This window comes from Canis aureus, chromosome 32 (genome assembly GCF_053574225.1).
Source record: "Canis aureus isolate CA01 chromosome 32, VMU_Caureus_v.1.0, whole genome shotgun sequence".
NCBI classification, from domain to species: domain Eukaryota; kingdom Metazoa; phylum Chordata; class Mammalia; order Carnivora; family Canidae; genus Canis; species Canis aureus.
In genome coordinates this window covers 31464066-31484998 of record NC_135642.1, presented here as the reverse complement: position 1 = coordinate 31484998, position 20933 = coordinate 31464066, and the positions used below count along the sequence as shown (strand labels likewise).

The window sequence follows — 20933 nt, the reverse complement described above, 5'->3', positions numbered from 1 at the left end:
ATAACTGAAAAGAACTTCATGAGCAGCAAACAGCTGCCACAAAGCTGTTGAGACAGATAAACCTAGGCAGGTATGCTGAGTAGGGAAGCACAGTAGAAGCAGGTGCCGAAGAGTAAGCAACTATTGAAAGCACAGTAGTGATTCAGCAGTGAATGAAACAGATTTCCTCAGGGTGCTTATATTTTAATCAGGAGAAGTAAAATAAGTAAAGTGTGTGTGTGTGTATATATATATATATATATATATATACACACACACACATATATATATGATATGTCAGGCACTGTCAAGTATGAGGAAAGGAATTAAGGCAAGGGGATAGGGAGTGATGGAGTGAGTAGACACTAGTAGATACGTGTAATGCAAAATCTTTGATGTCAGGAAATAAAGAATGTATAGTGGTTTTATAAATTAGACATTGTGTTTGAAAATAGGTTCATAAAATTAGTTAATTTTAAAAGGTTTGGCTTTAAGAGGGATACATTAAATTTATCTGGAAATTTGGCTTATATAGAACCACTCTGACAATGTTGACTATTAGTATTAGTTAGATTTAAACATTTCCAGAGTCACTTTGACTCCACAGTGTAGTCTCTAATCTATCTCCCTTCCATAATAGAAAGAAGCTGGACCTTAAAACCTTACTGTTGAATTGTATTTTTAGATTGAAACTATCTGGAGGACTCCCTTTGGTGCATGTGAGAATTTCTGACCAGAAGATGAAAGATGTGCTATGTTTGATTAACAGTATACCCTTGCCACAGAAATCCCCTGCACAGTCTCCAGAGAGACAGGTAAATGGATATAATAAAAATGTTAAATCTTTTCATTTGTGGATACGGTGAATTTTTTTCATCTTTCTTTGAGCTAATTTATTTTTGAATATTTTTTAGGGCCAGTTTCATTTATATGATACACTTCTGAAGTTTAATGTTGTTGATTTTATACAAAAGTGTATATGCATTGAATAAATAAAGTTTGAAGCCCCTTTTCGTTACTGTTTAGAGTGGTGGCAGGAAGTTAGCTTTAGAGAGCAAAGGAAACAAATACATAAATGAAAGGAAAACATATTTCACAAATATATGAAATGTGTTTAAATAAAGTTAGATACAGAAATCTTTAAAATCTTTCAAAATAAAATAATTTATATGTAGTTTTCTTACACATTAGACTTCGAAGTTGTAGATAGCTTTAATTAGAATTGATCTTTACAACACAAAATAAGTGTTGAATTTCCACTTGGAAATGAAATTTGAGAGAGCCCACTAATGCTGATACCATTTTCTAGGAACCTGTAATACAGACACACAGTATTGTCCTAGATAGCAACTAAATGACACACTATGATTAATATACTTATCTACTAGAGTAGTACCTAGTCTGCTCTTATAAATAGAGGTAGTAGTCTTAATAGTTAGTGAACACTAGCCAACTATTAGTTGATGGCATAATGTGCTTCATTGGAAGGTTGTGTATTGTGTGTCTTTTCATCTCTCTTCTGTTACTTTTTCAGTATTTTTCTCATTATGTACATTTGATCCTGCTAAATCAGTGTGTTAAGAAAACTTTTTTTATTCTTTGCTAGGTATCCTCAATTCCTGTTATTTCAGATAGGACAAAAGACCTACTTGGTACTTCACTGTTGCTAGATGGAGTAGAATCAGGTAAGGATTGTAAATGTTCTTTATTAAAGCAAGTCTGTATACATTTGAATATAGAGTTAAAATTTTCAGAAAACAAAGGGATTTTGAAAGTGCTAAAGCAATTCACTGGTTTTAGTTCTCTTTTTTTTCTTTAAGATTTTATTTATTCATGAAAGACAGAGAGAGAGAGAGAGAGAGAAAGAGAGGCAGAGACACAAGCAGAGGGAGAAGCAGGCTCCATGCTGGGAGCCTGATGTGGGACTCCATCCTGGGTCTCCAGAATCACGCCCTGGGCTGAAGGCGGCTCTAAACTGCTGAGCCACCTGGGCTGCCCTGGTTTTAGTTCTAGTTGTGCTACTAACCAACAGTGTCATTTTGAGTCACTTTTTTTTTTTTTTGGTTTTATTTAAATTCAAGTTAGTTAACATATAGTATATTACTAATTTCAGGGTAGAATATAGTGATCCATCAGACAGTTATGGTACTAGCACAAAAGCAGACACATAGATCAATGGAACACAATAGAGAACCCAGAAATGGAGTCATTTTAAAATAAGCTACTTTTTCTTTTTTGCCCCAATTTCTACCTGATTTTTTTTTTCCAAGTCTAGCTTAACTGATCTGGTTTAATTTTGAAGTAGATTATAAGCTTCATGAGGACAAGGATCATGTCTGCGCTGTTCACTGTGGTATCCATAATGGCTGGTACAGACTGATAGGTGATGGGTGGTGCCCAACAGTTATTTATATTGGATATTGAATGAGTGAACTGAAGTGAAAAGCAGACTGTTGAAAAAAAAAATAGGGTGGTTTGGCCTTTATATGGGATCATCACATGCCAAGTTGAGTCACTTGTTGGGACTTTGAAGTAACTGTATTCTCATTCTGAATATGAAGATTATATCTAATAAATGAATTTTACTTTTGAGAGATTTGAGTGTTTTATGCAGTTTTCAGTGGACATTCTCTCAAGATGAATGTGTTCTTTAGAGTCTGATGATGAATATTTTGATGCTGAAGATGGAGATACGCAGACTGGCAAAAGTATGAGAGGTTCAGAACTAAAAAAAGTTGCAGAGGCCCCAAATGAGGAGCTCATTAATCTTTTACTAAAGTTTGAAATTAAAGAGGTATGTATTTTTGTTTTGTCCCTAAATAAATAGATTGTTTTCGTCACTATCCTTGTAAACTATCTCATGCTAGATCTCAACATTAAGTATATTAAAAATGATACTCTGTCTTCCCTAGTTCCTAACACACACACACACGGTTCCAAGAAATGAAATGTTTTGTAAAGCTGGTGTGAGAGTGATCTATACCATATCTAATCTATTCTGTAAAAGCCCAAGATACTTCTGTGGGGTTTTGTTTTTTATAGAATACTATACATTATTTTATTTTGTTTTTTTACTTTTAAGCTAAATAATATTGCTCATTGTGATGTTTATAATTCAGAAAAGTATAAACAGCCTAAATTTTCAGCATGTTTTTATATCTATTAAAAGTTATGTAATAAAAGAAAATAGCAACAATGAAAGACATTTACAAAGTATCATTATTCTGGAGAAAAAAGATTATAATATCAAGGACATTATGATTCTATTTAGAAATTACACATGGATTTTTTTTCTTTGATAATACATAATGGACAGTGTTCATCTCTGTGCAGTGGAATTATATTTCTTATTTATGCCTGTTTGCCTTTCCATATACTCTAAATTTTTAATAATAAATATGCTTTGCTTTCATAATAAAACACAAAGGTATAAGATGTTTCTTATTGATTGCTTTATATCCCAGTGTGAGATAATGTCCTAAAATGTAATGTCAGAAATACCAGATTCTTTTTTAAAGATTTTATTTATTTATTCATGAGAGAGACACACACAGAGAGGCAGAGACATAGGCGGAGGGAGAAGCGGGCTCCATGCAGGGAGCCCGATGTGGGACTCGATTCCAGGACCCCAGGATCACGCCCTGAGCCGAAGGCAGGTGCTCAACCTCTGAGCCTCCTAGGTGTCCCAGAAATACCGGATTTTAATTGTGTATATAAATCCCTCTAAGTATTATTGGTATTTGCTTAAAAGAAATATATGTTATTTATCTTTAGCCTTCTTTGACTTCTCTCTTTCTCTCATATGCACATCTGAATATCAGAAAATCCCTTGATTCTTACTTCAGAATACATTCAAATGAGTGCTCTTCTCTTCTACTGCACTGTCCACGTCACCGTCTTGTCTAGGGTAGTGTAGTAACCTCATAATTGTCTGCTTCTGTAAGGTATTCTCATCTCAACATGGTAACCAGAATGATCCTTTTTTTTTTTCTTTTTAAGAGAGAGCCTATAAGTAGGGGTGAGAGAAAGTTGGGAAGGGGCAGAGGGAGTGGGAGAGAGAGAACGAAGCCTGACATATGGCTTGATCTCATGACCATGAGGTCATGACCTTGAAACAAAATCAAGAGTTGAACACTTAACTGATTGAGCCACCAGGGTGCCCTCAGAATAATCCTTTTAAAGTGAAAGTCAGATCGTGTCATTTCTCTGCTCACAACTGTCCTCTGGCCTCCATCTTGATTATAGAGTAGATGGCTGAGTCCTTCCCATGGCCTGTCAGGCCTTACATGGCATGCAGCTCACCCCATGTGACTTCTTTAAGATTCATCTTCAGTTCTCTTCTGCCTTGCTCACTCTGCTCCAGTCATGTATAATTCATCCCTTCAATAAATATTCATCAAGTGTCATCATGGAATGCATTGTTTTGAATATTGCAGTTATAGCAGTGAGCACAAAGTTCTTGCATTGAGGAGCTTACACTTGCCTTTTGTTCTTCCTTGTATATACCAAAGCACATTCTTTGTGTTTGCTGGGTTTGTTTTGTTTTGTTTTGTTTGTTTTTGCCTGGAACACTTTTTTTCTGCATGACTTGATACTTCTGTTAGATATTTGCTCAAGTACCATCTTATTGGAAAGGCCTGACCACCCAATACAAGATAACAATCTTCACTTTACCCACTCTTCCTAGAATATATGCTCCATTAAGAAAAGGACCTTGTCTGTCCTTGACAGTTTGGTGTTCCTATTGACTGTCATGGTCTTATACATGGTAGATGATGCCCAATAAATATTTTTTTGAATATTGCATGAATAAACTAAAGTGATAAATAATGATAAACAATCAGAATCATCTAAGAAAAATATAGTACTATTTTTCCCAACTTCTTTGCCCTTTTGAAGTTTTAAATGTTGCTATAGTGAAATATATTAAATTTTTATTTATATCTTAGTGTACGTTTAGAAAATTCTCCTCCACTACAAAAATACCCACAATTTGGGATCCCTGGGTGGCTCAGTAGTTTAATGTCTGCCTTCAGCCCAGGGCGTAATCCTGGAGTCCCAGGATCGATTTCCACGTCGGGCTCCCTGCATGGAGCCTGCTTCTCCCTCTGCCTATGTCTCTTCCTCTCTCTCTCTGTGTCTCTCATGAATAAATAAATAAAATCTTTAAAAAAAATACCCACAATTTAATATTTTATGATTTCATTCCTTTCACTTAAATCATTGATTTTCTGAAAAATAACTTTTGTATAACAACTCTGCACTGAATATCTTATTATACCGTCTTATTTCTATTTTTCAGATAACATGCCTAGTTTGTCTTAAGAATCTATCACTGCCAATAATGTCATTTTTGCTTTTTTTTTCAGTATTTACATTGTTCAGGCTATTATTGCTGTCTAACAGGTTATCTCAGTACATGATAGCTCAAAACAACTGTTTTATTTTGCTCGGAGTATTATGGGTTAGGAATTGTGGAAGGGCCCAGCTTAGCAATTTTTTAAAAAATATTTTTATTTATTTATTATTTGAGAGAGAGAGAGCGAGAGAGTACACAAGTGGGTGTGGGAGCAGGGGAGAGGGAGAAGCTTATTCCCTGCTGAGCAGGGAAGCCTGACATGGGGCTTGATCACAGGACCCTGATATAATGACTTGAGCTGAAAACAGATGCATAACTGACTGAGCCACCCAGGCGCCCCTCAGCTTAGTAATTTTTGTGTATAGTCTTGCATGTGGTGGCAGTCAGATTTACTAGAGCTACAGTAACCTGAAGTCTCAGAGGGTCTCAGAAGTATCTCCCTCATGAGGCTAGCACTTATACTGGCCATTGGGTGGGAGCTTAGTTTGGACTATTTGAAATACCTACTCCTGGCCTCCTGAACATGACAGTCTCTGGGTAGTTGAACTCTTTACATGACAGCTAGCTTCCCCTCAGTGTGCATTCCTAGGAAGTTTAATGGACCTTTTTTATCATTGGAAGTTATAGTGTTGCTTTCTCTGCAGTCTATTGATTGAAGTAGTCACAAGCCTGTTGAAATTTAAAGATTGTAAGACAAAGGTCTCCATTTCTTGATGAAGTATCAAAGAACTTTCATGTTTTAAAAATTGCCACATAAATGTTTTGTTGATTGACTGAATATCCTGGCTTTCATATCCAGAATAAATTTAAGTGGTACTGTAATAGTGGATAGCCTGTCTTACTTTTTACTTTAATGGGAATGCTTTTTTAAAAATCAACAAACATGATTTACATGTGATGATAGGTTTAAACAAGATAGGTTTAAACATTAAAACATGATAGGTTTAAGGGAAAATATATTGAGTAAGGATCCATACTTTTCTATTTCTACTAAATTAAAAAAAGTAAAATGATAATTGATGTAAAATTATATGATTTTTATATAGATGTAGTTGTATTCTGAATAATAGAATATAAGGTTGTAATTTCCAGTGATAGTAAATAACTTTATGGGAGTAAGGAAGTATGAGAAAGTTTTGTCATTATCATGATGATATATGTATAAAGAAAAATTTTGTTTTTAAGCATGGTTGAAAAATTTATCAAGGTTTTATTGTCTCTCCTGATTCTTTTAGGTGGTTTTGGAATTTACCAAACAACAGAAAGAAGAAGATACAATTCTAGTGTTTAATGTTACTCATTTAGGAACAGAGGCTACAGTGAGAACATTTGATATAACTGTGGTATCTTATTTAAAGAAAATCAGCTTAGATTACCATGAAATTCAAGGTAATAGTCATAAAAATAGAAACAGTGGTTAATAAATATCCTATCACTGAGTATCTGAAACCTGTGTATATAATAATATGTATAATAATAGCTAGCACTGTTCTAAGAATTTTATAAATAACTTATTTAACCCTTATGATAATGTTATTATCTCCAATTTACATATGAAGAAACTAAGGTATAAATTGATTATATAATTTAACTAAGATCACACTGCCGGTTAGTGGCTAAACCATAATTAAAACCCTGGAATTCTGGCCTTGGGTTTGTATTCTTAACTACTATGATCTACTGTCTCAGTCCATATAAGTCTCCTTAATATAGACAATGTTGTTCCTATTTTACAAAGAAAGATTAAATAAGGAGAGATTAAGTGGTTTATTCAAGACAATGGCATCTTATGAATGCTAAAATGTAGAATTTATCTCTTGATTTTATAATATTAAAGTCCTTGTTCAAGACTATTGAATTGTATTTATATATCAGAAGCAGTACCAGGTTATAAAAATTAGAATGGGGGATAAAATTCATTATTTTAGAAGCTCTTATACTTTATTTATTTCTGTGTGCATCTTATATGCTCATTGGGTATTTGAGGAATGATGGGATGGGCGAATCTATAGTAATTACGTAATATTTGCCTAATATTTTAGTCAAATCTAAAGTCCTATTTTTGCTATTTTTTTAACAGTAGAAACTAAAACACATCTCGGTTTAGAAGAAAAATGTTTTATATGTTAGTTTCTGTAAGCACTGTGTTTGGATGGAGTTTACATTACTGTCTTGAAGGAAAAATGTAAAAAAAATTGCTAGCTGTTTTTCCCTTTAGGGAAGGTTATGACCTTGAAGGTAAAGTGAAAATTCTGAGATTTCTCAGGAGCAGGAGTTATAGAATTGCAAATAATAAAAGATGGATAAAATGGTACGTAGATCACTTCTCCATCTGCAGCTTTTTGAGGCAGTTCCTTGCTATGTCTATGTGAAAGACATAGAGGACATATAGTAGTATACTTACAGTTTTTAAATTAAAAGAAATTTTGCAACTCCTCACCCTTAGAAAAATACAATTTTCTAATAAGCATGTTCTCTTAGCCTAAACAAAGGAAAATTATTTAAATTTCTTTAATATGAATTAAATATTTGTTCTTAGAATTTTATAGCTCAGTAAGATATTACATATTTTTGTAGTTCAGTTTTGTTACATAGTTGAGAAAGCTGAGGTTGAATATTTCCTAGTAAGGATAGAGATGAACTAGAATTCATTTTTCTTAATTCTTAAATTTAATTCTTAATTCTTAACTTAAACTTAATTCTTAATCTTTCTACTGCCATACAAATGCACATATGTCCTTAAAAATATCTAGAGAGGTGTTTATTAGTTTTGAACACAGATATAAAATCAAAAGAAAATAAATATGCATGTTTTTAAGTAAGTTGAATGCTAAACCTAAGGTCAGTATTTAGATTGGTTTATTTATTCACCATTGGTGACCTTAGTATTAAATAACCACGAAATATGTGTGGATAGTTTTCTAAAGTTTAATTAACAACATTTTTTAGAAATAAAAAGACATAGAAAATTCCAGTCTTAAAAAAGAGCAGTTTATTTGAGACACTTTTTCTTTTTCTTTAATCTAGGATCCAGAAAGAAGCCCCTTCACTTGATTAGCTCTTCTGATAAACCTGGGTTAGATCTCTTAAAAGTAGAATATGTTAAGGTAAGGGCCATAAAATATTTACATATTTATCATATACTCTTAACTGTCCTTTGGAAGAAAAAAAGAGGGAAGAAAAAAAGATGACAGCAGATTACTAAATGCTCTAGATGTTTGTCATAGGTTTTAATCATAGGGATATCCACTGTTTCTCCTTCCATTTCTGTGTTACACTTTCTCTTTCACTTAAGTACAAGACAAGGACCATTAAAAAGCCACCAACTCTTTGTCTCCAAAGATGGAACCTTGAGATGAAGTAGGATGCACTCTTACCTTTTGGGGCATATTCACCTGCCTACATTCATTGTACATGTTGGTGACATTTGGCTAAATATCCTTCATCAAAAGAGATAAAGTCAAATTTGATTGGGTTCAGAAGAGAACTGCCAGGATTGGGAAGGGACTCAAAAAGATCACATGAGAAACGCTGAAGGAAGTAATGATATTTAGCTTCATTCAAGATTAGTTGATTTGTTTAATCATTCAACTATTTATTGAATATCTTTTTAGGTTTTGTTAGGCACTTGGGATACAGGGATGAATAACATTCCCTATATTCAAGGAAATTATGGACTTGTGGGAAGATAAGTAGATAATAATTAAAATATAATGTATTTGATTCTCTCACAAAGAAAAGCATAAAGTTTTATTGCAGTAAAGAGGCAGAGTGGGGCACCTGGGTAGCTCAGTCCATTAGGTGTCCATTAGCCTTCAGCTTGGGCCACAATCTCTGGGTCCTGGGATAGAGCTCCAAGTCAGGCTCCTGGCTTGGTGGGGAGTCTACTCCTCTTTCTCCCTCTGCCCTTCCCCCCAACTCATGCTCGCTCTCTCTCTCCCTCTCTCTCTCTCTCTCTCTCTCTCTCTCAAATAAATAAGTAGAATCTTAAAAAAAAAAAAAGGGCAGCAGAGAAACTGGCCTATTCAGGAGGCTTCTCACAAGAGGTAAAACTGAATTTACTGTGGATATTCCCAAGAGACAGAACTTGAACCAATAGATACTTATGTTGGGAGATAGGTTTTTGACTTAGTATGAAGACCTAATTAAATCAATATTCTCTAAAGATCAAATTTGTAAATAAATGAGGATTCTTTACTGGAGAGAGCCTAACATAGACTTTCTAAAGATATAAAGGGATTCAAGGATTAGGTGATGGATGGGCTAGATGACCTTTAAGCCTTCTAGCCTTCAGAGTTTATAATTCTGGTCTCTAGCTAGTGTCCTAGAAGTAAATGCTGCCATAGTCTTACATATTTGAAGAGGAGAACAAATTTGCACAATTGTAATAAATAATTTGAATGTAACTTCAAAACAATGACAATAAAATTAATTATATAATATACATAAAATAACAGTTCTGAATATAAAAAATAAAGATCATAAATAAGTGATTTGTTTACTTTGGTTTTAAATCCTTCTTTAGAACTCTTGTTCCCTTTTTTTTAGGCTGATAAGAATGGACCTAGTTTTCAAACTACTTTTGAAAAAACTGAACAAACACTTAAGGTAAGAAATTTTGTTAAAAGAATATATCTTATTTGAAAATAACTTACTGTGCAAAGATCCAGTATTCTTTTAGAAATAATGACTGGGTAATTTGATGAAATAACCAATAAAAGTTATAAATTAATCTCATAGATACCTACCATGCTCTATATTTATCATTGAGTATTAATAGAGCTGGTGTTTTAACTTTCTGTGGCACATCTTGATTATTTCTTATAAAGGGAATGCTATACATGATGGGACTTTGATTTACAAAGAAACAAGAGGATTTTAATCAAACTACACCCTGCTGTTTAAGGGAGGACCAAGAAAGTACATGAAATACAAGGAGAGATATTGAGTACTTCTGGAGCCACACTAACATAGTCACATAGATGGAGAGGGGATAAAAAGTAGTTGTGGATTACATTAAAAAGAAAATCAGAGATAGGAATTTTAGGTTACACTTTTGAGAGCTGGGAAAGTCTGTTGAATATTGTGAGCCTTTTTATAACTTTTTTATATCCACTTAGTGCTTTGAGGCAATAAAAGCAAAATTCTTTTATATAAGCAAAGTTTTTTTTTTTTTAATTTTCATTTGCTATTAGAAAACCACATATTCCTGAAAGCAATTTTTGTTGTTGTCTAGCTTTCTGGAGTCCTAGTTTTAAAAAATTAACTTTTTTTCTAAAATATATATTATCTATTTAAATGATAGGACCTTTATTGTGGTTTTAGAAGATCATTTAGTAACTGAGAACTCACTTATAATTTTACTCCTTATATTTAAATTTCATGAATATCACATTTGAAATCATTTCTTGACCTAGTATCAACACATGGTGATTTTGGAGCTTCATGATCTAACTTACATGTTATGTAATCGTAATAAAGAGTCCATTGAAGATCTAAAAACATGATGAATATTGAGATGGCCATGACAAGCATATTATAGGCTCCATGATAATTATGCTGCGAAATGGAGTAATTAGGTTACTTTAATATTTGTAGGAACTCTCAGTGTGTTTAAGTGTGATTTACTCTCCATATATATATTAAGGGGTCTGGGCTATGAAACTTGATCTTCTCTCTCTTTCTTCCAAGCTATAGAAGCTATGATGTAAGCCTAGCTAGAAGTCGTTCAGGTCCATCATGGAAATTATAGGTGTAGTTGGCCTGGAAAACTAATTTTCTTTATAAAAAATTTCTAGGTGGCTTTTTCATCTTTAAATCTGTTACTGCAAACACAAGCTCTCCTGTCTTCTATTAATTATCTGACAACCATAATCCCATCTGATGACCAAAGAAGTGATACCAAAGAAGTGCAAATTTCAGATGAAAAGCAACAAAAAAATTTAGCTCTGCAGAAAGGTATGGAAAACATTTTGTTTCTTGTTAACAAGCATGTTAGAATTCTAGAGGTAAATGGAGAATCTTAAAGACCATTTAGTTCAGTCTTTTGAGTGCCATTTTCTCCACTTCTGTCCTTTTCTTCAAACAAAATAATATTTGGTAACTGCCATATAAAGCAGAGGTAACTAATACTGTTGCTTTAAAAAAAAAAATCCTGTTTTTGTTCTTTGAGAATGGGAGGAATGCTTTAGGTGGATAATAGGGAAGAAAACTTATATTTACATTGAGTTCTTCCTCCCCTACAATGGCTCCTGAACTCCATGGAGGGTTATCTTCCCTTCTATCATACAAATAAGGAAGTAAGGCCCAGAGACATGAGAGTAGCAGTGCAGAAATAGTATTTAGTTGGCCAAGAGCCTAGATATTGGATCAGAAACAATTCAGTTTGAATCCTGCCTCTGTGACTTAAATTATGTGACCATAGGCAGTTATTTAACTTCTTTGAATTTCAGTGTTCTTAATGTTATTTATTTTATGTTTTTTTGTTTTTAAATTATAAATGTAACATCTCAATATGAAAAATGCAAACTGTACAGAATATATAAAACAAAAAAATATTTGAAATCTTTAAGAACTTGAGAATTTTATAATTTTTTAAGACAGGACTGTGGATCACTTAATCTAAGGAATAAACCTTAATAGAGTTTGAATTACTAGAATCCCATGTAATAGAATGCTTTGTTTTATTTTTAGCGATTGTATCCTCTAAAGATAGGGACATTTTTGACTTCAGGCTGTTTGCCAAATTGAATGCTTTCTGTGTCACTGTTTGTGATGAGAAGAACAATATTGCTGAAATCAAGATTCAAGGTAAAAGTTTTCATGCTATTAAAAATTGTTTAAAAGATAGCTTTTTAAAAAATGTTAAAGAATATATAAATGTAGGGCTCTGAGCTGTGAAAACTGTTTTTTTTTTGGGGGGGGGGTAATTTTTTTAATGACATTATTGAACTGCATGTTTTCTTTGCTCTTTGGGATGTAGATGCTGTTCGGAATCTGACCTTCAAATTGAAACACACATGTTAGTGTTTTGAATCTTTCTGAGAGTCTTCTCAGAGGTGAAAAGAGATACTAATGTCCATGTAGGGATGCTATTGATGGGCTGGGATAAATGTCAATCCAGAATTGAGGTTAAGATCTGTGAATATGCTTTATCTTGGCACAAATGCAAAACAACTTTATAATGAAGAAAAAATCTATGAGCCCATTATGTTCTTTTATGCAAAATCTGCTAAAATGAATCTGACTCTGTCTTACCAGCTCATTGTGATATGATAAACATAAAGAATATGTTTAATGAAATTCTTGAATAAGTTAAAGAGAAAAAAATTACAGGTTTTTTTTGTTGTTGTTCTTTTCAAGCTGGCAGTGTATCTATAGTGAATTTGATTCATGAAATTTAGAGCTTCTGTGTAAATAAGATATAAAAGATTTCCTAAAATCCCAAGAAAATCAATTTGTATTAGGTGTAATTTTTTCAAAAGGTTGAAAATTTAGGTAATTGACTTATAATGAATTTGTAGGTTTTATTGTTTATAACACTAAAATTATGCAATATTGCCACTTATTTATCAGTTGGGAGTTCAAATGTAGCTAAATTTTAAAAAATATCACCCCCAAATAAAATTACACAATGAAAAGAAACCTCTTAAGATCTTATTATGATAGGTCTTTAGAAATTATAATAATGTAATTTTTTTTTCAGGTCTTGATTCTTCTCTTTCTCTTCAGTCAAAAAAGCAGTCACTATTTGCCAGACTGGAAAATATTATTGTTACAGATGTGGATCCTAAGACAGTCCATAAAAAAGTAGGTGTCATAAATAGATAGCTAATTATTTTTTGATAATTGAATATGAAATTCTGTTTTTAAATGTATTTTAAGAAATCTTAATGAAATATATTTTGATGCACAAATGTTTCTAGAATGATTGTAAATATGAGCCTTTTAAATGGGAAATGGGACTTTATTTTGTCATTATTCTCTTGGACAGAGTACATTCAAATCTCTGCTTTTCAGGCTGTATCAATAATGGGAAATGAAGTTTTTCATTTTAACTTGGATTTGTATCCAGATGCTACTGAGGGAGAGTACTATACTGACATGTCCAAAGTGGATGGTGTTGTATCACTGAATGTTGGCTGTATTCAGATTGTCTATCTTCATAAATTCCTCATGTCACTTCTGGTAAAAAATCTCTATTTGTATATTGATTTTTCAACTTAGAAATAAGTCTGGTAGTTATGATTGCAGATCTCATAAACTTTGGATTTTAGTATGTGCATTGTTTTGATTATAGATATATTACTGTAGAGATCAAAACCTCTTTTTAATAGTTGAAATCTGAGTCATTTAATGATTTTTGTCTAGAACTGGAAATAGTTTTGCCAGGACAAAGCCAAATATTCAAGTGAAAAAACATACTGAAATTATTTTTTTAACTGTCTTCAGCTAAATTACTTTAGCCCTTATCAAGTAGCTCATAAATATAGATGGATGATTGGTGATTCCTTTCTAATTCTAGATAAATAAGACTCAATTGAAAGTTATGTACAGGAAAAAAATTATGCATAGATGAAGAAAAAGATTGCATTATTAATGATGTGCTTGTTATCTCTTTTTCTCCTTTTATACTTTGTGTCCACAGAACTTCCTGAGCAATTTCCAAACAGCCAAAGAGGCTCTAAGTGCTGCTACTGCTCAGGCTGCAGAAAAGGCTGCCAGAAGTGTGAAAGATCTTGCCCAGAGGAGTTTTCGTGTTTCTATCAATATTGATCTGAAAGCACCAGTTATAGTCATCCCACAGTCTTCCATTTCCGCTAATGCAGTAGTGGTCGATCTTGGGCTAATTAGAGTTCAAAATCAGTTTAGTCTTGTGTCTGGGGAAGACTGTTTAAACCCTCCAATAATTGATAGAATGGATGTACAGCTAACAAAGCTCAAGCTCTCTAGGTATACTTTCTTTCAATAATTATGGATTTAAGTATGATTTAATAATTTCCATGAAATTTTATGTCCATTGAAATTCATACCCACAGTGTTTCTGCTGTACAGAATACTTTATTTTTTAATCAGCTTTTTATTATGAAAAATTTCAAACTTACAGAAAAATTCCAAAAATATTACCACGGATACACTTAAGAGTCCTTCACCTAGGCTTACCAGTTATTTACATTTGCTTTAACTTTTAAGTATATGCATATTATTATCATTTAAAGCATCTTTTTAATTTAATTTTTCCAGTTGAGATGAAATTGACATATTATCTTAGTTTCAGTTGTATAACATGATTTGATATTTGTGTATACTGTGAAATAATCCCCACCATAAGTCTAGTTAACATTTGTCACCATACATAGTTACAGTTCTTTTTCTTGTGATAACTTTTAAGATCTACCCTCTTAGCAACTTTTTTTTTAAAGATTTTATTTATGTATTCATGAGAGACACTGAGAGAGAGAGGCAGAGACATAGGCAGAGGGAGAAACAGGCACCCCACAAGGAGCCCAATGCGGGACTCAATCTCAGATCCCAGGATTACGTCCTGAGCTAAAGGCAGAAGCTCAACCACTGAGCAACCCAGGTGTCCCTCTCTTAGCGACTTTTAAATATACAATACTATATTATTAACTAGTCACCTTGCTATACATTATATCTCCAGAACTTATTTTTTTAATTGAAAGTTAAAATATTTTTTGCTGAACCTTTTGAGTATAGACATCTTAACCCTTTGCTCTAAAAGCTTTAGTGTGTGTCTCCTAAGAACAAGAACCTGCATCCTCTTATATAACCATAATGTAATTTTTAAATTCTGAAAATTCAACACTGATTTAGCAGTAATATCTAATGTATAGTCAATATTCATATTTTACCACTTATTCCAATAGTATCCATTATAGTCATTTTCCCCTTGATCCAGGATCACATATGGCATTTAATTGTGTCCTGTACTACTGAGGGAGTTTTCTGTATTGGTAGTTACTTGCTCTGGAATAGTTCTTCAGCCTTTCTTGGTCTTTCATGATGATGATGGTTCTGAAGAGTACAGTCTAGTTGTTTCATGGAATGTCTCTCAGTTTGGTTTTGTCTGAGTGATTCCTCATTATTTAATTGAGCTTAAATATTTTTGGCAGAATACTATGTAAGTAATGATGTATCTGAGTTCCCACCTGATGAACATGAAAGTCTATACATAATCAATTTTAAAATAATTTTCTACCCCATCCAAGGACAATTAATTATCCTAAATAAAAAAGGAAAAATATAAGGCAAGTCCAGCAAATATTCCCAGAGAAGAGCTTTATCAAATTCTTTTTTTTTTTTTAAAGATTTTATTTATTCGTAAGAGACACACACACACAGAGAGGCAGAAACATAGGCAGAGGCAGAAGCAGGCTCCTTGCAGGGAGCCCGATATGGGACTTGATCCTGGAATCTCTGGATCAGGCCCTGAGCAGAAGGCAGACAGATAGATGCTCAACCACTGAGCCACCCAGGCATCCCTTATCAGACTCTTTAGAAAATGCTAACTGTTCATCTTGCCATTTTTTTAAAAGCATATCAATGCATGTATTAATCCTTGAACAGCTATATTTGATGATTTCCCCCATATACAATATGAATTTCTTTAAAAAATTTTATCCATGTGTGACCTGCTATTTGAATAAGGTTTTCTTGCTGGCTAATTGTACATCATGTATTTTAATCTGTCCCTAAAGTGAATTATTGATTGAGATTAGAAAATACTTAAATAGCACTATTTCAAATCAGTGTTTAGAGCAGCAGCTTTTGATTTTGTGTCTTTTTAATGATAGGTTGCATTTTCTTGTTTTTCATTAGGACAGTGATCCAGCCGGGTACCTCCCATCTTGATATTCAGCTCTTGCACCCAATTAACTTGGAATTTTCTGTAAATCGGAATCTAGCTGCATCTTGGTATCACAGAGTGCCTGTTGTAGAAATTAAAGGACATCTTGAGTCAATGAATGTAAGTATATGAGTGAAAAAAACTCGTTCCTGAAATTTTAGGTTCTGAAGACTTTCTTAGCATAAACCTGTATGATATGTCGAATTTTTTACTGATTGGTGTACAAAAAATTTCAGTGAGATGTTATCCAAAAGAATGTTTATTATTTAGTGGAATTTAATCTTCAGTTAAGTGTCGTTTAACATTTATGTATATATGTATAATTGACCTATAACATATATTAGTTTTGGGTATATAACATAGTGATTTAACATTTATATACATTACAAAATAGTCACCACAATAAGTCTGTTATCATCTGTCACTTTACAAAATTAATATATTAGTGACTGTATTTTCCATACTGTATATTACATCCTCATGACTAATTTATAAGTGGAAGTTTGCACTTACTAATCCCTTTCACCCATTTCATATCCCTAATCCCCCTTCCCCTCTGGGAACCACCAATCTTTTTATCTATGAGCCTGATTTTTGTTTTGTTTTTTAGATTCTACATATAAATAAAATCATGCTGATTTCTGTATTTGTCTTTCCCTGACTTACATCGTTAGGCATAAGTGTTATTGTTTTCTTTGGGAAGATAAGCAGTAGTGGAATTGCTCTATCACATGGTAGCTCTAGTTTTTATTTTTTAGGAACCTCCATACTATTTTCCATAATGGCTATACCAGTTTATATTCCTATCCATAGGGCCTGGGGTTCCCATTGCTTCATTTCCTTGCCAGTACTAGTTGTTTCTTGTCTTTTGGGTAATAGCTATTCTGAGAAGTGTGAAGTGATATCTAATTGTGGTTTTAATTTGCATTTCCCTGATGATTAGTGATGTTGAACTTCTTTTCATGTGCTTGTTTGTCAATTCTGTGTCTCTTGGAAGAATGTCTATTCAGCTCTTCTGCCTATTTCTCAACCAGATTTTTTTTTTATTACTGAGTTGTATGAGTTCTTTATATATTTTATATATTTTGGATATTTAACTGCTTATTAGATACATGATTTGCAGATATCTTTTCCCTTTTCATGAAGGGAAAATGAATTACAAATGAAAGGTTGCCTTTTCATTTTACTGATAGATTTTGTATTTTTGGTGCAGAAGCCTTTTAGTTGATGTAGTTCCAATTGGTTACTTTTCCTTTTGTTGCCTTGCCTTTAGAGTTAGATCTAAGGAAAGTCTTTAAGACTGTTGTTAAGGAGCTTAACAACTATACTTTTTGTTTTGTTTTGTTTTGTTTGTTTTTTAGGTCTCACATTCAAGACTTTCATCCATTTGAGTTAGTTTTTTTATATAAGAAAGTGGTCCAGTTTTATTCATTTACATGTAGCAGTCCAGTTTTCCTGTCATCATTTATTAAAATAGACTGTCCCTTCCCTACAATATATACTCTTGCTTCCATTTTATAAAGTAGTTGGCTGCATTTACGTAGGTTTATTTCTGGACTCTAAATTGTTCCACTGATCTATGTGTCTGTTTTTATACCCAGTATCATACTGTTTTGACTGCATTAACTATGTAGTATAGTTTGAAATAAAGGAGAATGATACCTTTGCTTTTTTCTTTATTAAGATTGTTTTGGCTGTTCAGGATCTTTTGTATTTCCATGCAAGTTTTAGAATTATTTGTTTTAGTTCTGTGAAAGATACCATTGGAATTTTGATAGGGATTGCATTGAATCTTTAGATTGCTTTGGGTAGTATGGACATTGTTAATTATTCTAATCCATGAGCATGGAGTTTCTCTCCATTTATTTGTGTCTCCTTCAATTTCTTTTATCAGTGGATGAGTATTTTTTTTTTTTTGGTGTGATTGTGAATGGGATTGTTTTCTTGATTTGGTTTTCTGACAGTTTGTTATTAGGGTAAGGAAACACAATAGATTTTTTTGGTATATAAATTTTGTATCCTGTAGCTTTACTGATTCATATATTAGTTCTAAGAGTTTCTTGGTGGAGTCTTTAGGGTTTTCTATATATAGTATCATGCGATCTTCAGAGAATGACAGTGTTACTTCTTTTTCAATTTGGATGCCTTTTATTTCTTTTTCTCACTTAATCGCTATGACTAGGACTTCCAATATTATGTTGAATAGAAGTGGTAAGAGTGAGCATCCTTGTCTTGTTTCTGATTGAGAGAAAAAGCTTTTTTAGCCTTTTACCCTTGAGTATGATGTTACCTATGGGGTTTTCACATATATCCTTTATTATGTTGAAGTACATTCCCTGAATACCTGGTTTGTTGACTTTTTATCATAAATGGATGTTGAATTTTGTCAAATGCTTTTTCTGCCTCTATTGAGATGATTATGTGATTTCTATCCTTCATGATTGATTGAACCATCCTTGCATCTTTGGAATAAATCCCACATGATCATGGTGTATGATCTTCATAATCTATTGTTGAATTTGGTTTGCTAATATTTTTTTAAGGATTTTGCATCTATGTTCAAAATACAGTATATAGATGTGTCTTGTTTATTTTATCCACTTAGCCACTCTGTGTTTTAATTGGAGAATTTAGTCCATTACATTTAAAGAAATTGTTGATTGGTATATACTTTATTGCTATTTCGTTAATTGTTTTCTGGTTGTTTTTGTAGTTCCTCTCTGTTCCTTTCTTCTTTTCCTATTCTATGCCCTTGTGGTTTGCTGACTTTCTTTGATATTATATATAGATTCCTTTCTCTTGTGTATTTACCGGATGTTTTTGCTTTGTGCTTACTGTGAGGCTTACATAATTTATCCTGTGCATATGGGAGACTATTTTAAATTGATAACTACTTAAATTTGAACATATCTTAAATTTGAACACATCCAAAACTACTCCTTATTCCCTACCCCCCGACAGTTTGTTCTTTTTTTTTTTTTAAAGATTTATTTATTTATTTATGATAGACATAGAGAGAGAGGCAGAGACACAGGCAGAGGGAGAAGCAGGCTCCATGTTGGGAGCCCGATGTAGGACTTGATCCCGGGACTCCAGGACCGCGCCCTGGGCCAAAGGCTGGTGCTAAACCACTGAGCCACCCAGGGATCCCCCAGAGTTTGTTTTTGCTGTCACTTTTTACATCTTTTATTTTTACTACTTTTGTTTTTTAACATTTTTAGTAGTTTTACAAGTGATTAATCTACTATTTTTACTATATATTTACCCTTTCCAGTGATATTTTTACTTTTGTGTTTTTCTTGATTAATTAGTGCCGTTTCTTTTCATCTTAAGGAAGTCTTTTTGACATTCTTGTAAGGCTCGTTTAGTGGTTATAAACTCCTTTAGCTTTTGCTTGTCTGAGAAACACTTTCTCCTTCTATTTGAATGATAAACTTGCTGGGTAGAGTAATCTTGGTTGGAATTTTTTTTTTTTTTAGTGCTGTGAATATGTCATCCTACTTCTCTGACTTGTAAAGTTTCTGCTAAGAAATTTTCCAAAAGCCTTATGGAGTTTCCCTTAAACCTAACAGGTGTTTTTGTCTTACTGCTTTTAAGATTCTCTCTTTATCTTTAGTTTTTGACATTTTAATTATAATGTGTCTTGGTATAGTGCTTCTTAGATTCTTTTTTTTTTTTTTCTTTTTGGTACTTTCTGGGCTTCATGGACTTGAATGTCTGTTTCGATCCCTAGGTTAGAGAAGTTTACAGGCTTTATTTCTTCCCCTCTTTTCTCCTCTGAGACCTCTATAATGTTAATGTTCTTCTGTTTGTTGTTGTCCCAGAGATCCCTTAACATAGCTTCATTTAAAAAATTTTTTAAGAATGTTGTTGCTTTGTCTTAGTGAGTTTTGTTGCTTTATCCTCCTGTTCACTGATCTGTTCTCCTTCATCGACTCTGCTATTGAATCCCTCTAATGTATTTTTCAGTTCAGTTTTTTGTATCTTAGTTCTCTGACTCCTGTTTGGTACTTTCTTATATTTTATAACTCCCTGTGGAAGTTCTCACTGTGTTTACCCATTCTTCTCCTGAGTTCAGTAAATAACTTTATGATCATAACTTTAATTCTTTATAGGGTGGATTTCTTATCTCTAGGTCATTAGGTGTTTTTCTGAGGTTTTGTCTTATTCTCTTATTTGAAAATACTTATTTGCTCATTTTGCTTGACTTTCTGTTTTTGTTTCTAATTATTAAGTGAAACAGCTGCTTTTTTCTGTCTTGAATGGCCTTGGTTAGGGGATGATCCTTCTCATTCAGCATTGCCGTAGCTTGTTTTCTCTTGAACTTTTGTGGTTGCCTAAACCACCTGATTTATTATTGGTATGGACCCATTGTTTAGGGTCTGTCAAGATCTGTGAGTGAATCCCAGAGGAGGAAAGTTATTTAGCACCTAGTTTCAGGCTGATTAGAAGCCAGACTCTCAGGCAACAGCTTTTAAAATATTCAAATATATACAGTCCTTTGGGACTGCATTCAATATCTTTGCTGGGCTCCAGATGAGGAGATGTGAAGGTCTCCATTGAACAACAATTGAAAAAATCGGTTTATAAATTGGTGTATAAAGGAGTGCATGAACTCCTTTCTAGGAAGTCTTGTCTAGCTGTAATGAGGCTAAGGGGATGTGCAAGGCTAGTGTCTCCCTGTCATACCCTGGAAACACCTCCTTAGTCTCTAGGTGTGTGGAAAAC

At 33.1% G+C, this 20933-nt stretch overlaps 1 protein-coding gene across 5 annotated transcripts in view; it reads left to right on the top strand.

Moving 5' to 3' along the window:
* VPS13C (vacuolar protein sorting 13 homolog C) overlaps window positions 1-20933 on the top strand; it is a 170645-nt gene that overhangs the window by 61744 nt on the left and 87968 nt on the right. For all 5 annotated transcript variants that reach the window (XR_013370400.1, XR_013370399.1, XM_077881332.1 and 2 more), the window contains 12 exons: window positions 665-794; window positions 1586-1664; window positions 2634-2773; window positions 6574-6727; window positions 8366-8445; window positions 9887-9946; window positions 11137-11296; window positions 12032-12148; window positions 13044-13147; window positions 13358-13525; window positions 13986-14290; window positions 16178-16325. Coding sequence is in view for 3 of the 5 variants with exons in the window: in XM_077881332.1 (XP_077737458.1) it covers window positions 665-794; window positions 1586-1664; window positions 2634-2773; window positions 6574-6727; window positions 8366-8445; window positions 9887-9946; window positions 11137-11296; window positions 12032-12148; window positions 13044-13147; window positions 13358-13525; window positions 13986-14290; window positions 16178-16325 (1645 nt within the window). In the remaining 2 variants the exon portion in view is untranslated. The remainder of the gene's footprint in view (window positions 1-664; window positions 795-1585; window positions 1665-2633; window positions 2774-6573; window positions 6728-8365; window positions 8446-9886; window positions 9947-11136; window positions 11297-12031; window positions 12149-13043; window positions 13148-13357; window positions 13526-13985; window positions 14291-16177; window positions 16326-20933) is intronic.